Below are 17,155 nucleotides of genomic sequence, written 5' to 3'. Positions count from 1 at the left end.
CACATAAGCCTAGATGCAGATAAACACTTGACTATAAAAATCTAGTATTATAGAATATTTAAAACTCTGTAGATGCCAGTGTATCTTTTCTGTGTCCAGATAATACAAGATATATTAATTAATGAAATTGTTCATTACCATGAAAAGAATTTCTGATTAAAAAAATATTCACCTTCCATTCCAGTCACTGGAGAACAAAGTGAAAATACAGACACACTCACGTTTTGCTGGTAGGTTGTTCCGAAAGAATAAGCTGCATCTAGTCTTTTCTCTGTATCTGGACAAAGCTTCAGAAGAAGAATAAAATTGATGAGTATCTCTTTCAAATGATTTTTTTGCTGAAAAGTTCCCTGACTCCCGTGTGAACATATGTTCTATTTTCTACTAATTTAATGTGTGATGGCCACAAAAAGTTAAGGGATTGTGGGTGGTGGCTGTATATACCTTTAATCCCAGCACTCAGGAGGGAGAGACAGGTGGATCTCTGTGAGTTTGAGCCTGGCCTGGTCTACAAAGTGAGTTTCAGGACAGGCAGGGCTACACAGAAAAATCCTGTCTCAAAAACCAAAAACAAACAAGCACTTTAAAGAAATTGCAACTTGGAGCTGGCAAGATGGCTAAGCAGGTAAAGGCATTTGCCACCAAGCTTCCGTCCCAACAAGGACCAACATGATAGAAGAGAACTGACTCCTACAGCTGTCCTCTATCCTTCTCATGTACACTACAGGTGTACATGAACACACACACACACACATGCATGCGTGCACACACATACACTCACACACACCCTCACACACACTCATGTGCGTGCACACACATACACTCACACACACTGACCCTCACATACGCATATACTTACACACACTCACATGCATGTACACACATACACACACACTCACATGCATGCACACGTATACACACACACTCACATGCATGCACATGCATACACACACACACTCACATGCATGCACACACATACACTCATACACACATTCACATGCATGCACACACATACACTCACACACTCGTGTACTCAATACACACTCACACACTCACGCATAAGTGCACACACACTCACACAAATGCAATTTTAAAATTCTAATTTAAAGCATGAGGAACACCCTCACACTACCTCACACTCGCCATAAACAGATTCTCTTCAAGCAATTCTCCAGTCTGTCCCTTTTGTCCTTGCCTCAGACAAGAAGTAAAGTACATTAGTAATACTTTAGCTAGGATCACGCTTACCTGTAAAACACCACCTTCCAGAGTTTGCCATTTGATAAAATTCCCTCTTATATCATAGGAAGCAGCAACAAACTTCAGCTTTATGTTTTGATTAAAGGGAAACAAGAGGAAAATAATATGGAGAATATTTTTATTGCTATCTTTTCAATGTTAACACTGTTTTGTTGAAAAATTAAATTCAGCTACATTTATTTGAATGTAAATGAACCCCGCTATCTACACATTTAAACACACCATAAGACAGGGCTGGTGTTTTGCACACGCACACTTCAGAACTAAGAAGGTGAGTGCAGACGCCTCTCTCAAATTCATTACATGAGATGAGTGTGGAGGGAATATATAGCACCTCATTCTGGAAAGTTCAACGCTTAGAGGTAAGAATGAGGAGCTGTGGGGTGCCATGAAATGCTGCAGAGCCCCGGGCCATTTCTGTACGCTGTCTTAAAGGTGAGGGCATATACGAGGAGATGAGTGTGCATTTGGTGATGGCGCCATTCACCTCAGCCCTCCAAGTGCAGCCATATCCACACAGTCCAGATACCCAGAGTGAGACAGCCCAACTCTACACTACGCAGTTTCTATAGCAGGTGATATTTATATAATTGAATACGTACACTTTTAACAGTAACCTTGGAAATTAAGAAGTGTGACCAGTAACTGCCTCTTTTTTCTGACACTGGGGCCTGGGGGATTGTGGGTGTCAAATAAGCACATCGCCACTGAGCTATATCCCAGTCAGTATTTCCTCTCCTAAAGTTAGTAGATCACGTGTAGTCATCCCTCCGGCGGTATGGAGACTGTACCTGGTTTTGTCCTTTAAAACTGAAGTTTGTAGGAAGAGGGGTAGTACTGAGAACTTGAGGTGCCAATCCTGGCTGATCTCCATAAAACAACCAAGGAAGGTTCTGTCTCCTATGAACAGTTAGATTGGTCTTAATAACGGGAAGAAATAGTTCATATTACTAATATTTGCGAAAATAACTGCACGGAGTTCATTCAGAACATTTCACCAATCCACACAGCCTTCCTTACCAGAATGGGATAGAATGGATACTGCTCAAACCAGCAGTGCTTTCAAAGATGTAGTGAAACAGGCGGCACGCGTCAAAGGTGGAGTCGTAAGAGTTCATGTTCATCACACACATATTTCCAAGCGCTTGGCAAGATGTCAGGTTAGCATGCATCTGCAGGAGGAAGAGGGCAGCATCAGCCGTGTAGACCAAAGGGGACAGAAGACCGATGCGGACGATGAAGTAGACGAGACACTTTCAAACACTTTGAATTATGTGTCTGTGGACTTTGCCTGCATGTGCATCTGTGTGCACCATGCCAGCAGAGGCCGGAAGAGGGCTTCAGTTTCCCCGGGGACTGGAATTACACAGTCGTGAGCCACCATGTGGGTGCTTGGAACTGAACCTGGGTCCTTTGCAAGAATAGCCAGTGCTCTTAACTGCTAAGCCATCTTCTCAGTCCCAGAAAATAAACTCTTAATACATGAAGATGAATAATAAGAATACTGTAATTATAAACTTTGGGCAAAATGTTAGCATGACTATATGAAAGAAGTACAAGTATAGAGTATGATATTAAAAATAATAACTATTAGATAGTTATATTTTGCATATTTTTGTGTGTCTTACTTTTTAAAGTTTTTTATTAATTTACTTTTTATGTTCCAATCCCAGTTCCCCCACCCTCCTCTCCTCCTGCTGCCCCCCTCCCCCTCCCATCTGCTCCTTGAGGGTAAGGCCTCCCCTAGGAAGACTACTAAGTCTGTCCCATCATCTAGTTGAGGCAGGACCAAGGCACCTCTCCATCCCCACACCCCTGTGTCTAGGCTGGGCAAGGTATCTCTCCATATAGAATGGGCTCCACTGAGTCAGTTGTGCATTAGTGTTAGGTCTTGGACCCACTGCCAGTGGCCTCATATATTGTCCCAGTCACACCATTGTCACCTATATTAAGGGAGTCTAGTTTGGTCTTATGCAGGTTCCCCTTTTGTCAGACCTGAGTCAGTGATCTCTCACTAGCTCAGGTCAGGTGAATCTGTGGGTTTACCCATCATGGTCTTGACTCCTCCCTCACTTTAATTGTACTGCAGGTGCTTGGCCCATTGGTTAGTTGTGGATTTCTGCATCTGCTTCTATCTGTTTCTATAAGAGGGTTCTAGCTTCTCTGGGCTTGGGGATTGCAGGCTGGGTGTCTTTTGCTCTATGTCTGGTATCCACTTATGAGTGAGTATATACTGTATTTGCCTTTCTAGGTCTGAGTTACCCCACTCAGGATGTTTTTGTTTGTTTGTTTGTTTGTTTGTTTTCTAGTTCTGTCCATTTGCCTGTGAATTTTAAAATGTCATTGTTTCTTACTGCTGAGTAGTGTAAATGTATCACATGTTCTACATCCATTCCTCAGTTGAGGGGGCATATAGGTTGTTTCCAAATTCTGGCTATTATGAATAATGTTGCTATGAACATAGCTGAGCAAATGTCCTTGTGGTGTGAATGTGCATCCCAAATAATCTAATTAAAAAATAGGGTACAGATCTAAACAGAGAATTCTGAAAAGAACAATCTCAAATGGCAGAAAGACACTTAAGGAAATGCTCAACATCCTTAGCAATTAGGGAAATGCAAATCAAAACCACTCTGAGATTCCATCTTTATACCTATCAGAATGGATAAAATCAAAAACACCAATGACAGCCTATGCTGGAGAGGATGTGGAGAACGGGGAACACTCCTCCATTGTTGGTGGGAGTGCAAACTTGTGCAACCACTGTGGAAAGCAGGATGGCGATTTCTCAGGGATTGTAAAATAGAATTTGTTCCACTTTGCTTAAGTAATTTGTTTTTATGAACACCAGAATCAAATCAGTTGAGTTTACTCTTTCAACTTCCTCTCCCAGTTTTCCCTGTTTAGAAAAGGCAACTTCACTTTGTTATTCAAGTAAGAAACTTTAGAAAGAACTTGCCTTTTCCCCTCTCATATCTAACTTGTCAGTGAGTCTTGCTGCTCAGCATGCACTAAGAGGCAGAAGCTCAATGTGCATCTTACCTCTACAACTCCACCCACGCCTATGCTGTCCCTCGCTCAATTTACTTTAACAGGGCTCTAAGTGATCTCATTGCTCCCGGTGTTGCCCCAAAAATCTATGCCTCATGCCACAGCAATATCTTCAAACCCTGAAACCAGATTATGTCCTTCTGTGCAGAAACCCTTCTGGCTCCCGGGAGCCATTCACTACACTTTTGTCTCCCCTTCCAATCCCCCCGCTCACTCTGCTCGCCCCCCCCCCTACTTTCAGCGGACTAAGCATGAGTGAGACAGAGAGTCGATTCTCAGCTCCATGGTCTTTACTGCAGTGGCGGTCTCCTCCTAGAGCACTTCTCCTTCGTATTTACACGGCTTACTAGCGCTGCTTCCAGTATTTGCTAAATACCACTCTAGAGACTGGTATGCCTTTACCACTCTAGGTAACACAGTGCAGGTGAGGCATGCTGGTGCAGATTTAACCTCAGTACTCAGGAGGCAGAGACAGGCGGATCTCTGTGAGTTTGGACCAGTCTGGTTTACATAGAGAGTGAGTTTCAGACTAGCCTAGGCTTCATAATGAGATCCTATCTTAGAAACAACAACAATAACAAAACAACTAAAACCAAATGAACAAAAAGCTAAAACACCCAGCATACACACAGATACACATTTACTCTTTTTGTTCCTTATTCTGATTGATTGCTGTCATACACTATTAACAACCTGGCATTTATTTAGACCAATGTAAAGAGGGATGATAAGTACATTCTGATTACTTACACGAGGGACATTTTCTGTTTTCTGAATATTAAAGCTGAAAACAGGCCCGGCACATACCATGTCACCATAAGATACATCCTAAGTGACACTCAGTTTCTCCAGACAGGAAATTACAGCTGTTGCGCCTTGAATGGGGATCACCCCAGGTGCATAAGTCTGAATACTCGGGCCCAGTGGGACCCTGCTTGGGAAGGGCTAGGAGGGGGTGTGGCACTGGGGATGCCTTGAGGTTTCAAAAGACTCCTTGTCATACCCAGTGGCGTCTCTCCCTCTCCTGCTTGTGGATTAAGATGTGAGCTGTCCCGGCCACCATACCCACTCTGCCTCCAGGGACTCTAACCTTCTGAACTGTCAGTCCAATTCAAAGCTCTCTTTTATAAGTTGCTGTGGTCCTGGTATTTTGTCACAGCAACGGAACAGCAACTAAGGCAACCATCAAATAACCCTGGAGACAATTGCTATGTGTAAACTACATAAGGTTTATATGCTCTATTTCAATTCAATAGAAATACTTTATTCTTCTTATAGAATATGACTAAAGAAATGTATCTACTTAGAAAACTTTTATCTAAGTTTAAAAAGAGATACTATAATTTATCAATGTGAAATAATTTTGAAAGCATTTAAACTTACCCAGCATGCAGCTGCTGCTGCCTGCAAATACTTGGCAAACCATTCTGAGTTTAATAACATGCCCTATAAACAGAAAGATGAAGATAGGTTTAAATTCAAAATAGGATTCCTTACTCCTACGTGTTAGGAAGACATTAATACATATGTTAACTGAGAAACGAATAATGCCATTTTTATTGTTATTAGAAAAATGGAGTCTATTGGAATTTTTAAAATGCTGATCTGTGATTTCTATACAAGTAAAGCTGTGTGACAAAATAATGACATTTAGACAAAGGATGATAAAATACGTACACACTTCTAAAATACAGATGCTAACTTCACTGAAACAAAAAGCAAAATGATAAAGAGGAAAATGATAGTGGCTGATTGAGTACTGAGTGGTTAATGTTTGCTGACTTATTAGATTACTGTAAGTGTATCAAATAAATGAGCGCTAAAAAAATGAGAATAATTGCTACACAATGGGAAAGTTATGATCTACAGAGTAATATCTGATATCTCCAAAATGGTGCTTTGTGTACAACGAAGGGCATCAGAATAACCTTTGGAATGACCTAAAACCAAAAGGCACTTGATTTATCCAAAGGAATACAGAAACACCCGGAGGCCAGGGTGGGCATACATGGTGTTTGTTTGTTTGTTTGTTTTATTGAGCCTGGTTTCATGGAGCCCAGACTGGTCTCAAACTCACTACATTGCCAACTGTGACCTCGAGTTCCTGATCCTCTTGCCTCCACTTTTAAGTGCCAGGCTGATAGAAGAGCGTTATCAAACCTGCTTTCATAAGGGAATTCTCAGAGCTATAGGTATAAACCTCTGGTCGAAAGCTGAGACACTGAGAACACAGGAGTGAGTTACCACCATCAGACACATTAAATCACAATCACGAGGCACTGTCCTCATTTCTTCAACAAGCAAAATTTTCTGCTTTAGCAAGAAGAATAGATGCATAGAATAAGGAAGAAGAAAGCACACACATGCACAGTTAGACTCACACATACATAGTCACACACGCACAAGTGTTCTTTATGATGGAGTCAATGAATAAACGTGGAAGGCTGTTAAAGGAAAGAATCAGGAAGAGATTAGATGGTATGTTAAGAGTCAGTGAAGTATAACCTTTGACATTCTCCTCACACCATCTATGGCCAGACCATCCTGACTGCACCTTATCTCAGAAGCTATTGCAGGGTCGGGCTCAGACAGTCCTTGGATGGGAGAAGTTCCCTTCAAAAAAGCACTCTTCAATTACAAGGGAGGAAATGGTGAGTTTAAGGTTCTCATGGTAACATCATGGCAGGTGTTCAAAATTGACAGTATCAGCGATGGGACAGGCAGACAGACACTGCATGCTCTCTGACAGGATGGGGCAGACACACAGACACCGTACACTGACAGGACATAAAGCACTGAGTTGATGGTGCCATTTTTTCTTTAATGGTTTTCTAGCAAGCACACACTGACTGTGATGAGACACAGGACAGATGCAGGCTGGGGTTATCCCACACATGGGAAGTCTTGGAACCTGAACTGACAAGGAAAGAACAGACTAAGGGCCTATCTCATGCTGGAAAACAAAAAAGGGACATAACCGCTAAAAGCTGGAAATTTCAGGAAAAAGACACCTTTTGAAAACTTATTTCTTTTTTTGTTTTGTTCCCCCCCCCCCCCCCATAGCTCTGGCTGTCCATCCTGGAACTCATTCTATAGATCAGGCTGGCCTCGAACTCACAGAATTCCACCTGCTTCTATCTCCTGAGAGATGAGATTTCAGTTTTAATTATGAAAATGAAATCCATGTAAATTAAAGGGATGAGATAAGGTATAGAGAAAGAACACACTTTTAAATATACTGATGAGATGTCAGACTCATGGTTTTACTTATTTGTATTTTAAAGTCCTTTATACATAAAGCTTTCTCAGTTTGTCTGAAATTAATCGAAGGAAGAAATGCAGGACAACCTTTCTCAATCAAACAGGGGGAAAAGAAAAAGAACCCGAAACACTCACAAGCTCTCCATAACGTGCCGTGGAAATCACACGTTGTCGAAAATTGCCTGTGTTGCTGAAGCATAATCCACCTGCCTTCACAAATAAGAGAAAAAATCTGATTACAGAAAGGCATTATTATCTACTGAATTAAAAATGTGTACTTCATCCCCTTGATTTTCCTTACTAAAACGTGAGGCTCTGAACATGTACAAGATCTGCTGGTATTCACGAACGTTGGTTCACAGCGGACACACCTGGTCAACACAATAAAAAAAACTTTTAAATGTTAATGAGTGCAACTTAACTGAGAACTTATCTTCCCTAAATGACACATTAGCACACAACAAGTCAACTCAGTAATTGACTATATAAGCTTGAAACATTAGTCTGCCTTTAAAGAGTTTTACATCATTATAGCAAAGTAAAAATGAAATTGGCTAATCACAGGGGCTATTTTCTTAACTATATACATGAAAATGTATCGCATGAGTACAGTGAAGATTATAAAACCATTCATATCAGAGCCAAACAAACTCATGTAAATGGTACTAAATCAATGTGTACACGTAGGTATATCAAATACTTTTCAGGGTAAGCTGAGAGCACAGGCATGCGTTTCTCTTCATTTTTAATTTTTTTTTCCCACAATGCACTGCTACAGCCAGGGGTGCTTGGATGACCACAGAGCATGCTGTATCGAAAGTCTCCACACATCCACCCACAGCCTCTTTCTTAGGATTTCCTCATTGCTGATATATTTGTCATCAGACAGCAGAGGCTAAGGGGTGATCTCATTGCCTCTCTCCAGTGTTTACAAGCTCTGACTTATTATACAACTTCTTCTAACCCTATTCGTGGACAGGAGCAGAGTACACAGGTACTGCCACGTTTGAGGGAAATCCAGATGTCTCTCTTGATCTCCTTTTATACAATGTGAGGTTAGTGTTCATTACATTGAATGAATCTGATACTCCCCTGACTGAACAAATGATTAACAAGAGTAATGAATCTGATACTCCCCTTTTGGGTGATAGCACATCTCATTATCTTCTATTCATAATAATCTCAGCCACACACTTCAGTGACTGAACAAATGATTAACAAGAGTAAATGTATTTGTCTTTATATTTTATTATACGCACATTTTAAAAAATGTACAGTTATATATACAAATAATGCACAATCACTGTATACACTTTTGTGAATCAGAAAATAAGTTTGTATAGTGTTTTACTTTGTGTGCTTAAAATGGCTGCCTTTTGTGTATAAATATATTTCCATTAAAATTATTTCAACATGTATATGAAAAAACTTAAAAATAAAGAGAAAAACTGTGCCAAGAGGCATTGGTATATGTATAATGGAGTAAGTATAATGTGTTTAAACCAGAGGAACATGTGGAGAAAGGGATGTGCTTATGAATTTATGTGCATGCGGCAAATAGAAGGGAACAGAAGCAATACAAAATTGGGCTACCAGTCAGTGTACCTGAGTTATGACAATGTTTATTAATATGTCCTTGTGCTTGTTTAAATGAGAATGGCCCCAATAGGTTCATATACTTGAATGCTTGGTCATCAGGAAATGGAACTGTTTGAGAAGGATAAGGAGGTGTGTCCTTGTTGGAGGAGGTGTGTCCTTGTTGGAGGAGGTGTGTCACTGGGGTGGGCTTGTAGGGGTCAAAGACCCAGGGCAGGCCCAGTATCTCTCGCTGCCTGTTGCCTGAAGATCAGGATGTAAGGCTGTCAGCTCCTACTCCAATGCCATGCCTGTCTGCTTCCCACTATGATGACCATGGGCTAAGCATCTTAAACTGTAAGCAAGCCCCAAATTAAATGCTTTCTTTTCTAACAGTTATCATGGTAAAGCAAGACACCCTTCTATGTAACACTGTAATATAAAACAATTTTCAAACCATATTCTATACATACTATTCTATAGCTTACATACAAGTTACATAATAAGGAACAAAAATAGCTGCCTTTTGCTAAGCAGTGACTACAGCACTATGCTGAGTCTTGCATATTTATCCTTAAGTGAAGAGCGTTTTTCCATTCTAAATACAGGGGACTGTGACTACCTAAAGTCAGACTAGTAAAAGGCTGAGGACTTGAACACAATTTTTCATGGGTCTGGGTCTCAGATCCTTTAATGTCCTCTAATATTCTTTTTTGGGACACACAGATGGAACATAAAAACAGGATGACACCAGGGAAGTCAGTTCTCAGTGTCCTACTTACCTGCTGCCTAAAGCGTCTGCTTTTGTGAATGAGTTTTCATTTTCATCACAAAGCTCGCAAGTGGCTTGAGATAACAAAGTCCCACTGACATTTCTTTCCACTGTGCAAAATACAAGCAAAACGGTGAATGCTGTACTATATGCTCTGAAATATTCACATAAATGTATAATTATTAGTAGTATAATAATTCTCATAGCAACATCATTTGCTTGGAAGGCATGTCAAGCATGTAAATATAAAATATGCAAGGAAAATCTTCCCCACTTCAAAGGAAAACATATAGATATCAGTTTCCTAAGGGATTATAACAGTCAATCAACATTTTTCCTAAACAAAAATTTTAACATCTTTCCTGTCATACTGGGATGAGGAAAAATATTTGTTTCATGGATTGATGACCAGTTTCCATAAATGGGAGGGCTTTCAATAACCTCCAAACTCACATACCCCACCCAGCACTAAATTTGAATTTTAGACACAAAACCTACAGAAGCACTTGCACCAGAACACAACAATCTTCATTAAAGATGGTTATTGTGTTTGGTTATATGGTATTTGTTAGAGAAGAACTGATATGTCTAAAATAGCAGAATAGTAATATATACTCATGATTAACTCTTTTCAAGGTATAATGAATTTAGTCGCTGACTTTTGTGATTTTTTTTTTTTTTTTACTGTTTTAAAAATTAAAGCCAGGTGGTAGTGGCACACTTGGGAGGCAGAGGCAGGTGGATCTCTGTGAGTTCAAGGTCAGCCTGGTCTACAAAGCGAGTTCCAGGAGAAGCTCCAAAGCTACAGAGAAACCCTATCTTGAAAAACAAAACAACAGGAACAACACAATTATAAGCCACAGGCAAGGCAGCACATGCCTATCGTCATCCCAGCACTTGGGAAGTGGGCAGGGGCATCAGGGACTCAGGACATCTCTGACTGCACAGTGACTCTGCCAGCCTGGCGTACATGAGACACTGCCTCAAAACAAACAGGATGTTATACATCTGATTTATATGCAGAAAGGGAGGATTTACAAGAGAGATAAAAGAGGGTAGAGGATGCGTGTAATTATAATACATTACATATATATGACATTGTCAACCAACAAATTTAACAAAAAGTAAAAATATTATGTATCTTACTCCTTATATGTACTGAAGAACTTGGACCTCTAACTGTTGTCTGCATTAAGAAAACGTCTTTAGTTTTCAGCTTTATTTTAGGTACTTCTGTGTGTGTATGTGGGGAAGTGCGACCATGCATGGGTGTGTGGAGAACAAAGATCAAATGGATGTCTTCCTCTATAATGCTCAATCTACAGTTTGAGACAAAGTCTCTTCCCAAATCTGGAGCGCACACTTCAAGATTCTGAGACCAATCTGTTGCTAACACACACACACACACACACACACACCACTCTTGCTGCTGGCATTATAGATGTGCGTACACACTTGGCTTTCACACGGGTCCTGGGGAACTATATTCAGGTTTGGCTGAAAGTACTTAACCCACTGAGTCATCTCTTCAGCCCTTCTTTTTTGGGACTTTTATTTTATGAAAGTTTAATTTTTTATACAATCAATTTTATCAATTTTCCCTTCTGTGGCTTTGGAGTTGTTGTTTTTCTGTACTGAGAAAGACTTTACATACAAAGAATATATGTTTATCTTTAAGAATTTTCATGCTTTACAATAAATATTTAAATACTGGGCTTACTTGGAGTTTAAGGATTGAGGTAGCAATCCAACTCACTGTTTTCTAACACCACCAGTTAATCAGTCCCATCTTTACTGATGGCGCTTTTTCATAGCAAATTGGTTGGTGCATACCAAATGATTGGACTCATTTTGATTGTGTCTTAAGTTCCATACATGCTGTTGTTAAAAGCATAAAACACACACAATATCTGACAGCACAGTTTCCTTTCAGAATTTTCATGTATTTTGTTTATAAGTTTGCGAATCTGTGTGTCATTTGGGACAAATAAACCCTGGCAGATTTATTATTAACACCTTTACTTAATATATAGGCTGGTAAGACAGCTGACAGTTTTTATATTTAATCTTCTCAACCAAATATGAAGATATATTTTCATTATTAAAGCATGTTTTTGGCAGGCCCTCCAAAGCTGCAACGGTATTCATCTGACCGGCAGCCTCGCCTTTATCTTTTTTCTGATGATGGCCTGAGTCACATGGCTGACCTCGAGTCAGCTTAACTCAGCAGCAGGGCCCAGCATGGCTTTCCCCTTCCTCCCTCAATCCTCCTCCAGGCAGCAGCCAAGATTTACAGCTTGCTGGCTCTGAGGTGTTTTTTCTTTAAAAACAAACAAACAAACAAACAAAAATGATAACTAAAAAGCCTTCTTTTAAAACTCATTTACATACATCTTCAATGAATTTATCTCATACATTTCTAAAGTGTGTTTCATTTTCTATTTTCTTATATCACATTGTCCAATCACTTGCCTTTTTACATAGAAGGTAACTCCTGAATGTTGATTTTGTAACTTGAGAACCTTTGTGTTTATAGGAACTTTTAATGATAATGATTTCCTTGGGTTTTCCAAATACACAGTGACTTTATACTCAGGTAATGACTTTCCAAAAAACTTTTCTTTCCTAAGAATACTTTTGACTTTTACTTGAGTACAACAGTATCTATCCTTATCCAGACATGCTTACTACTTTTCCCTCTGAGGAATCAGTGTCGTGCCTGGTGATGCACACCTTTAAACCTAGCCCTTGGGAAGCAGAAGCAGGAAGATCTCTGTGAGTCCAAGGCCGGCTGGATCTAGATCTACAAACTAATTCTGTGACCACCAGGGCTATCTAGAGACCTTGCCTCAAAGGAAAACAAACAAACAAACAAACAAAACTAGGGGCAAGCAAGATGGCTTGCAGTACAATCTGTGGTCCCCATGGTGGAAGCAGAGAGCTGACTCCTGCAGGTGGTCCTCTGCCCTCCATACAGGCATGCACCACACAGCACATATGTGCATACACAGGCATGCACTATACAGGTGCACATCTAAATGCTTATTTGCACATGCACACACACATAAATAAATAAATGTAATTTAAAAATTAAAAAAGAGTTACATTGGTTCTTGAGTTGCGATGTAGATATCATGTTTTATTAAGGAAATATACATCTAATGTTGAATCAGGAAGAATTCTTGAAAATTTTCTTGTCAATGTCTGTTGTGTCAAGCATCATAAAATTTTGTACTCCAACAATTTTTACACGACTACAAAGCCATTTAAATCAAGGTCCTTTATAAAATACACACAAATAAAAATTCATCACCACTATTTTATAAATACTATTCTTACCTAATATATGACCAGTGGGACAGTGGCATTTTCCTTCAGCAGTTAAGCCACTAGGGCAAGAAATACAGTCCCAGCCATCTTTGGTAACTCCTTTCTAAAGTTAAAAAAAAAAAAAAAAAAACAAAAAAACAGGAGATTGTCTTCTTAATCAACTTTCTTAATTGATCATATAAATTTAAAATTATTTGTCAGCTTTGCATTGACAAATAGAAAATACAACAAAATTCAAGAGAATTTAATAGATAAAAGCCAGTTATCAGTTTTACTCTTACCTGTTCCACAATGTTCTAATGTTAAAATATTCCAGTTTATTGGCTTTTAAATTTTAAGTTATAATTCCAAGTGGGTTTATGAAATGTCAATTATGTAGTTATTAATTTCATTCAAGAGAATTCAATGAAATACTGGTCTAGTACAATGGACTAACAAAGGTTTGAGTAAGGTTTGACATCATGAAGACTTAACCTTCTCATGTCACATAGTTTAGGACAAACCTGGAATAACATTATTAAAGATACAGTTATGCCTGAAATCAATAGACTAATGTCAAAATAAATAATGACACAAATTAGACTTTGTTGAAGAGACTGACCTTCTTAATAGATGTTTTACATTTGGCCTGCTGTGTAACACGAAAAACTACAATAGCTTCGATAATATCACTGGAAAATAAACTTGCCCCCAAAACTATATTCGGTTCACAGCTTTCATCATCAATCATTCAGCTGCAACTAGAACTCCCAAAACATGAACTAAATATAAATATGGCAATCAGATCCTCAGAACAAATAATTCAGAGGGTAACTGCTAATGCTAACAGATTCTCAGACTAAAATAAGAACATTATAATAAAACTCAGAACTATTACAAAGACTCCTAAAATGATTAGAAAGGAAAACATAATTGTATTAATTGAAAATTAGGCCATGCAACAAGTACTAACTGATTAAATTTCCCAAAATCAGTATGTAACGAAGAGACTAACCAAACTGCAACATATATTTAAATTTTTATTGATGCACCTGGCATTGCATAAGCATTATGACTATCCATCATCCTGTCGGACCACTGACCCTATACGCCTCAGTCATCTATATCAGAGTGTTCATCCTGAATTGTTCTACGTATGTAATGCTGACCTGAGTTACTCTATGAGGAAAATGGGAACAATTTTTTACAGCTTTGGACTTGGGGGATATCTGATTCAAATACTTTCATAACAAGTTTTCATGTATTTTATTGATCTCTCTCTCAAAAAAAAAAAAAAGTACAATAACAACGGAAGCTTAAAGCATGGTGTTGGTGGCACTCGCCTTTAGTCCTAGCACTCGGGAGGCAGAGGCAGCAGATCTTTGTGAGTTTGAAGCATCCTGATCTACAGAGCGAGTTCCAGGACAGCCAATGCTATATAGAGAAACCCTGTCTCGAAAAACAAAACAAAACAAAACAAAACAAAACAAAAGCCAAAACAAAACAAAAAATCCAAACAAACAAAAAACCAAAGGTAGCTTACTAACTTTAAAGTCTGTAGAGAAATGGGGAAGATTATATTGAAGTTTGAGAGAGAAAGATATTTATTACTGTTTTCACAAAAGCTATTTTGAAATCAGTTCTTCATACCATGTTTTCTGGACACTTTTTACAAATAATGGATGGTCCTCCGTAATTAGAGATCATATGATATCCTGGTAGACATACACATGAAGTTCCTGAAAGGAAAACAGACAATTTTGTTCTTAGTAAATGAAACTTCGAGACAGGGAAACTTAACAGGTTCTGAGATCTTAAAGCTAGGAGTAGTGCTGTATGCCTGTAACCCCAACACCTAGGATGAAGAGGCAGGAAGATCAGGCAGGATTCAAGGTTATCCTTGCCCACACAGGGACTGGGAGGCCAGCCCAGGTATCGTCTGCGTGTGTGTGTGTGTGTGTGTGTGTGTGTGTGTGTGTGTATTTGTGTATATATACACATTGGATGGGCCCATGAACTTTACACCTTGGCTTCTTGCTTAGTAAAACAGAGAAAATAACAGTACCTACCTAATAGGGTCAAGACTTAGAAATATGTCTGGTATTTGGTTGCTATTTAAATTGTAATTATTAAACTAAGAAAACTATCTTCTTGTCACTAAACCATATGTGTGTGTTTAATAAATTTTGTCAGTATGTTACTAAAAAATTATTTTCATCCAATGTATCACTGTTACTCTTTGTTTAGAAAGACAGTAAATATTGTTTTACTATTCAACTTGCTCATATAATTAAGCTCTAAGGACCCTAAGTAAAAACAGCACCCATAGGAGTCTATGTACAACACACACCTTCCTTTACAAACGTGGAGCATATACAACTCAGAGCATAGTTTCTCTCATACTTCTCCCGACACTCTGATCTGCACTGCTCAACGACCAAAGAGAGATCTAAAGATGACAGTCAACCAAACTCAGACTCAAAGCATTTAGACTTCAGTAAACAGAAAACGTCTTACTCTGAGTAGTTTCAGTGAGAACTAGACCAATTGATGCAATTTAGGAGAAAAAGTAACCTCAGTCAAAAAAGACATCAGGAACAAACAATAACGATCACCAATAAAAGGGAGAGGTCCTAAGGAAATCTAATAGATGCACAGGTAGAGATTGAGGGAAAAGAGACAAGAGTTCTCTTAGCTTCCAGTGAACATCATACAGCTGTCACATATGGGTTTCAATTTCCTTATGTGTACAATGTACAGAATCTGATCATAGGTACGGTCGCCTCTAACTCTCAATTTCTTGGGGAGTAAGATCATACGAGAAATACACATTTCCTCCCTTTATTTCTTGTCAGTCACCAGGGTTACTTCTTTACTATTTCTATTCTGCTTTTGTTAGGAGGTTTTCCAGGCGCTACCCTAAGGATTCCCTTCCAGGAAATGACCCTTGGAAATGAGTTGCTGGTTAAGGTAGGGTTGTGGGGCCAGGGTTCCCGATCCCATTATTAGTGGCCAATGCAATCCTCCCAGAAACCCCTTTCTTAGGCATGGCGGCTGTGAATTTTCGGAAATACTCTTCTAACAAAATATCGGGGTGTCAAGAGTGTGTGGTGTTGCTCAGGGTCCATCCACCCCAAAGCGCCTCACCTAGGGCATCCCGCCTCTGGTTGGCGCCACAGGGCTCACAGGAGAGCGTAGAGATGTCGAAGTACTGATTGGGGCTGCACGCCTCCGGCCGCCGGAAAGGGAAGGAGAAGCTCTGGGCCCGTGAGCGTCCGCAGAGGACCAAGAGAAGGAACGCGGTGCCAGCCCGGGCTGCAGGGCTCCATTTGACCGCCATGGCCACCGCAGGCCCTGCACGCGTCACCATGGTACCCGCACTCGCCGTACGCAGGCGCCGGCTCGCCGGCAGCCTCCGCGGTGACGTGTGAGTCGGTTAAGCTGATTGGACAACACGGCTCAGGCATTCTCTTTTACCCCTCCTGGTTGCTAGGTTACCACGCAACCGGGAAAAGATTGGTCTGGCACAGACTAAAGTAGGAGCGGCTATTTCAAATGTATTTTTAATGTATTTTATTAATACATGTATTAATCATATGTGATAATAATGTAAACAGTTTAAAATGTATTCTGGAACACAGTTAATTTAGGATGTCAGGAGAAAATACTACAGCAACAGAAAATATGTGGTTAAGTATTGTTTAAAGAAGGTGACAATCACACACACACACACACTCACACACACACACACACACACACACACACACACACACACACACACACACGAGAATTTATCCAGGCAGTATAATTTTTCACAACAGGAAATATGACACACAAGCCTGTGTGAACTGAAGGGGGATTGTCTGTCCAGGGCAAGGAGGGAGGTGGTTGGAGGCTGGCAATGCCTGTCAAGTGTGTTTGGAGTCC

At 39.7% G+C, this 17,155-nt stretch overlaps 1 protein-coding gene across 2 annotated transcripts in view; it reads right to left on the bottom strand.

Annotated features, from left to right (window-relative positions):
- Positions 1-16,598, bottom strand: part of Tmem67 (transmembrane protein 67) — a 40,729-nt gene extending 24,131 nt beyond the window's left edge. For both annotated transcript variants that reach the window (XM_051198108.1, XM_051198111.1), the window contains exons 1-11: positions 16,376-16,598; positions 14,879-14,967; positions 13,259-13,352; positions 9,930-10,029; positions 7,874-7,943; positions 7,708-7,782; positions 5,695-5,757; positions 2,281-2,432; positions 2,052-2,160; positions 1,249-1,326; positions 222-287 (exon numbers count right to left, since the gene is read on the bottom strand). In XM_051198108.1, coding sequence (XP_051054065.1) covers positions 222-287; positions 1,249-1,326; positions 2,052-2,160; positions 2,281-2,432; positions 5,695-5,757; positions 7,708-7,782; positions 7,874-7,943; positions 9,930-10,029; positions 13,259-13,352; positions 14,879-14,967; positions 16,376-16,598 — 1,119 coding nt within the window. The remainder of the gene's footprint in view (positions 1-221; positions 288-1,248; positions 1,327-2,051; positions 2,161-2,280; positions 2,433-5,694; positions 5,758-7,707; positions 7,783-7,873; positions 7,944-9,929; positions 10,030-13,258; positions 13,353-14,878; positions 14,968-16,375) is intronic.
- Positions 16,599-17,155: the final 557 nt, after the last annotated feature.

This window comes from Phodopus roborovskii, unplaced genomic scaffold (assembly GCF_943737965.1).
Source record: "Phodopus roborovskii unplaced genomic scaffold, PHOROB, whole genome shotgun sequence".
Lineage (NCBI taxonomy): Eukaryota > Metazoa > Chordata > Mammalia > Rodentia > Cricetidae > Phodopus > Phodopus roborovskii.
The sequence above is the reverse complement of the archived record's forward strand: the minus strand, read 5'-3'. Positions and strand labels throughout refer to the sequence as shown.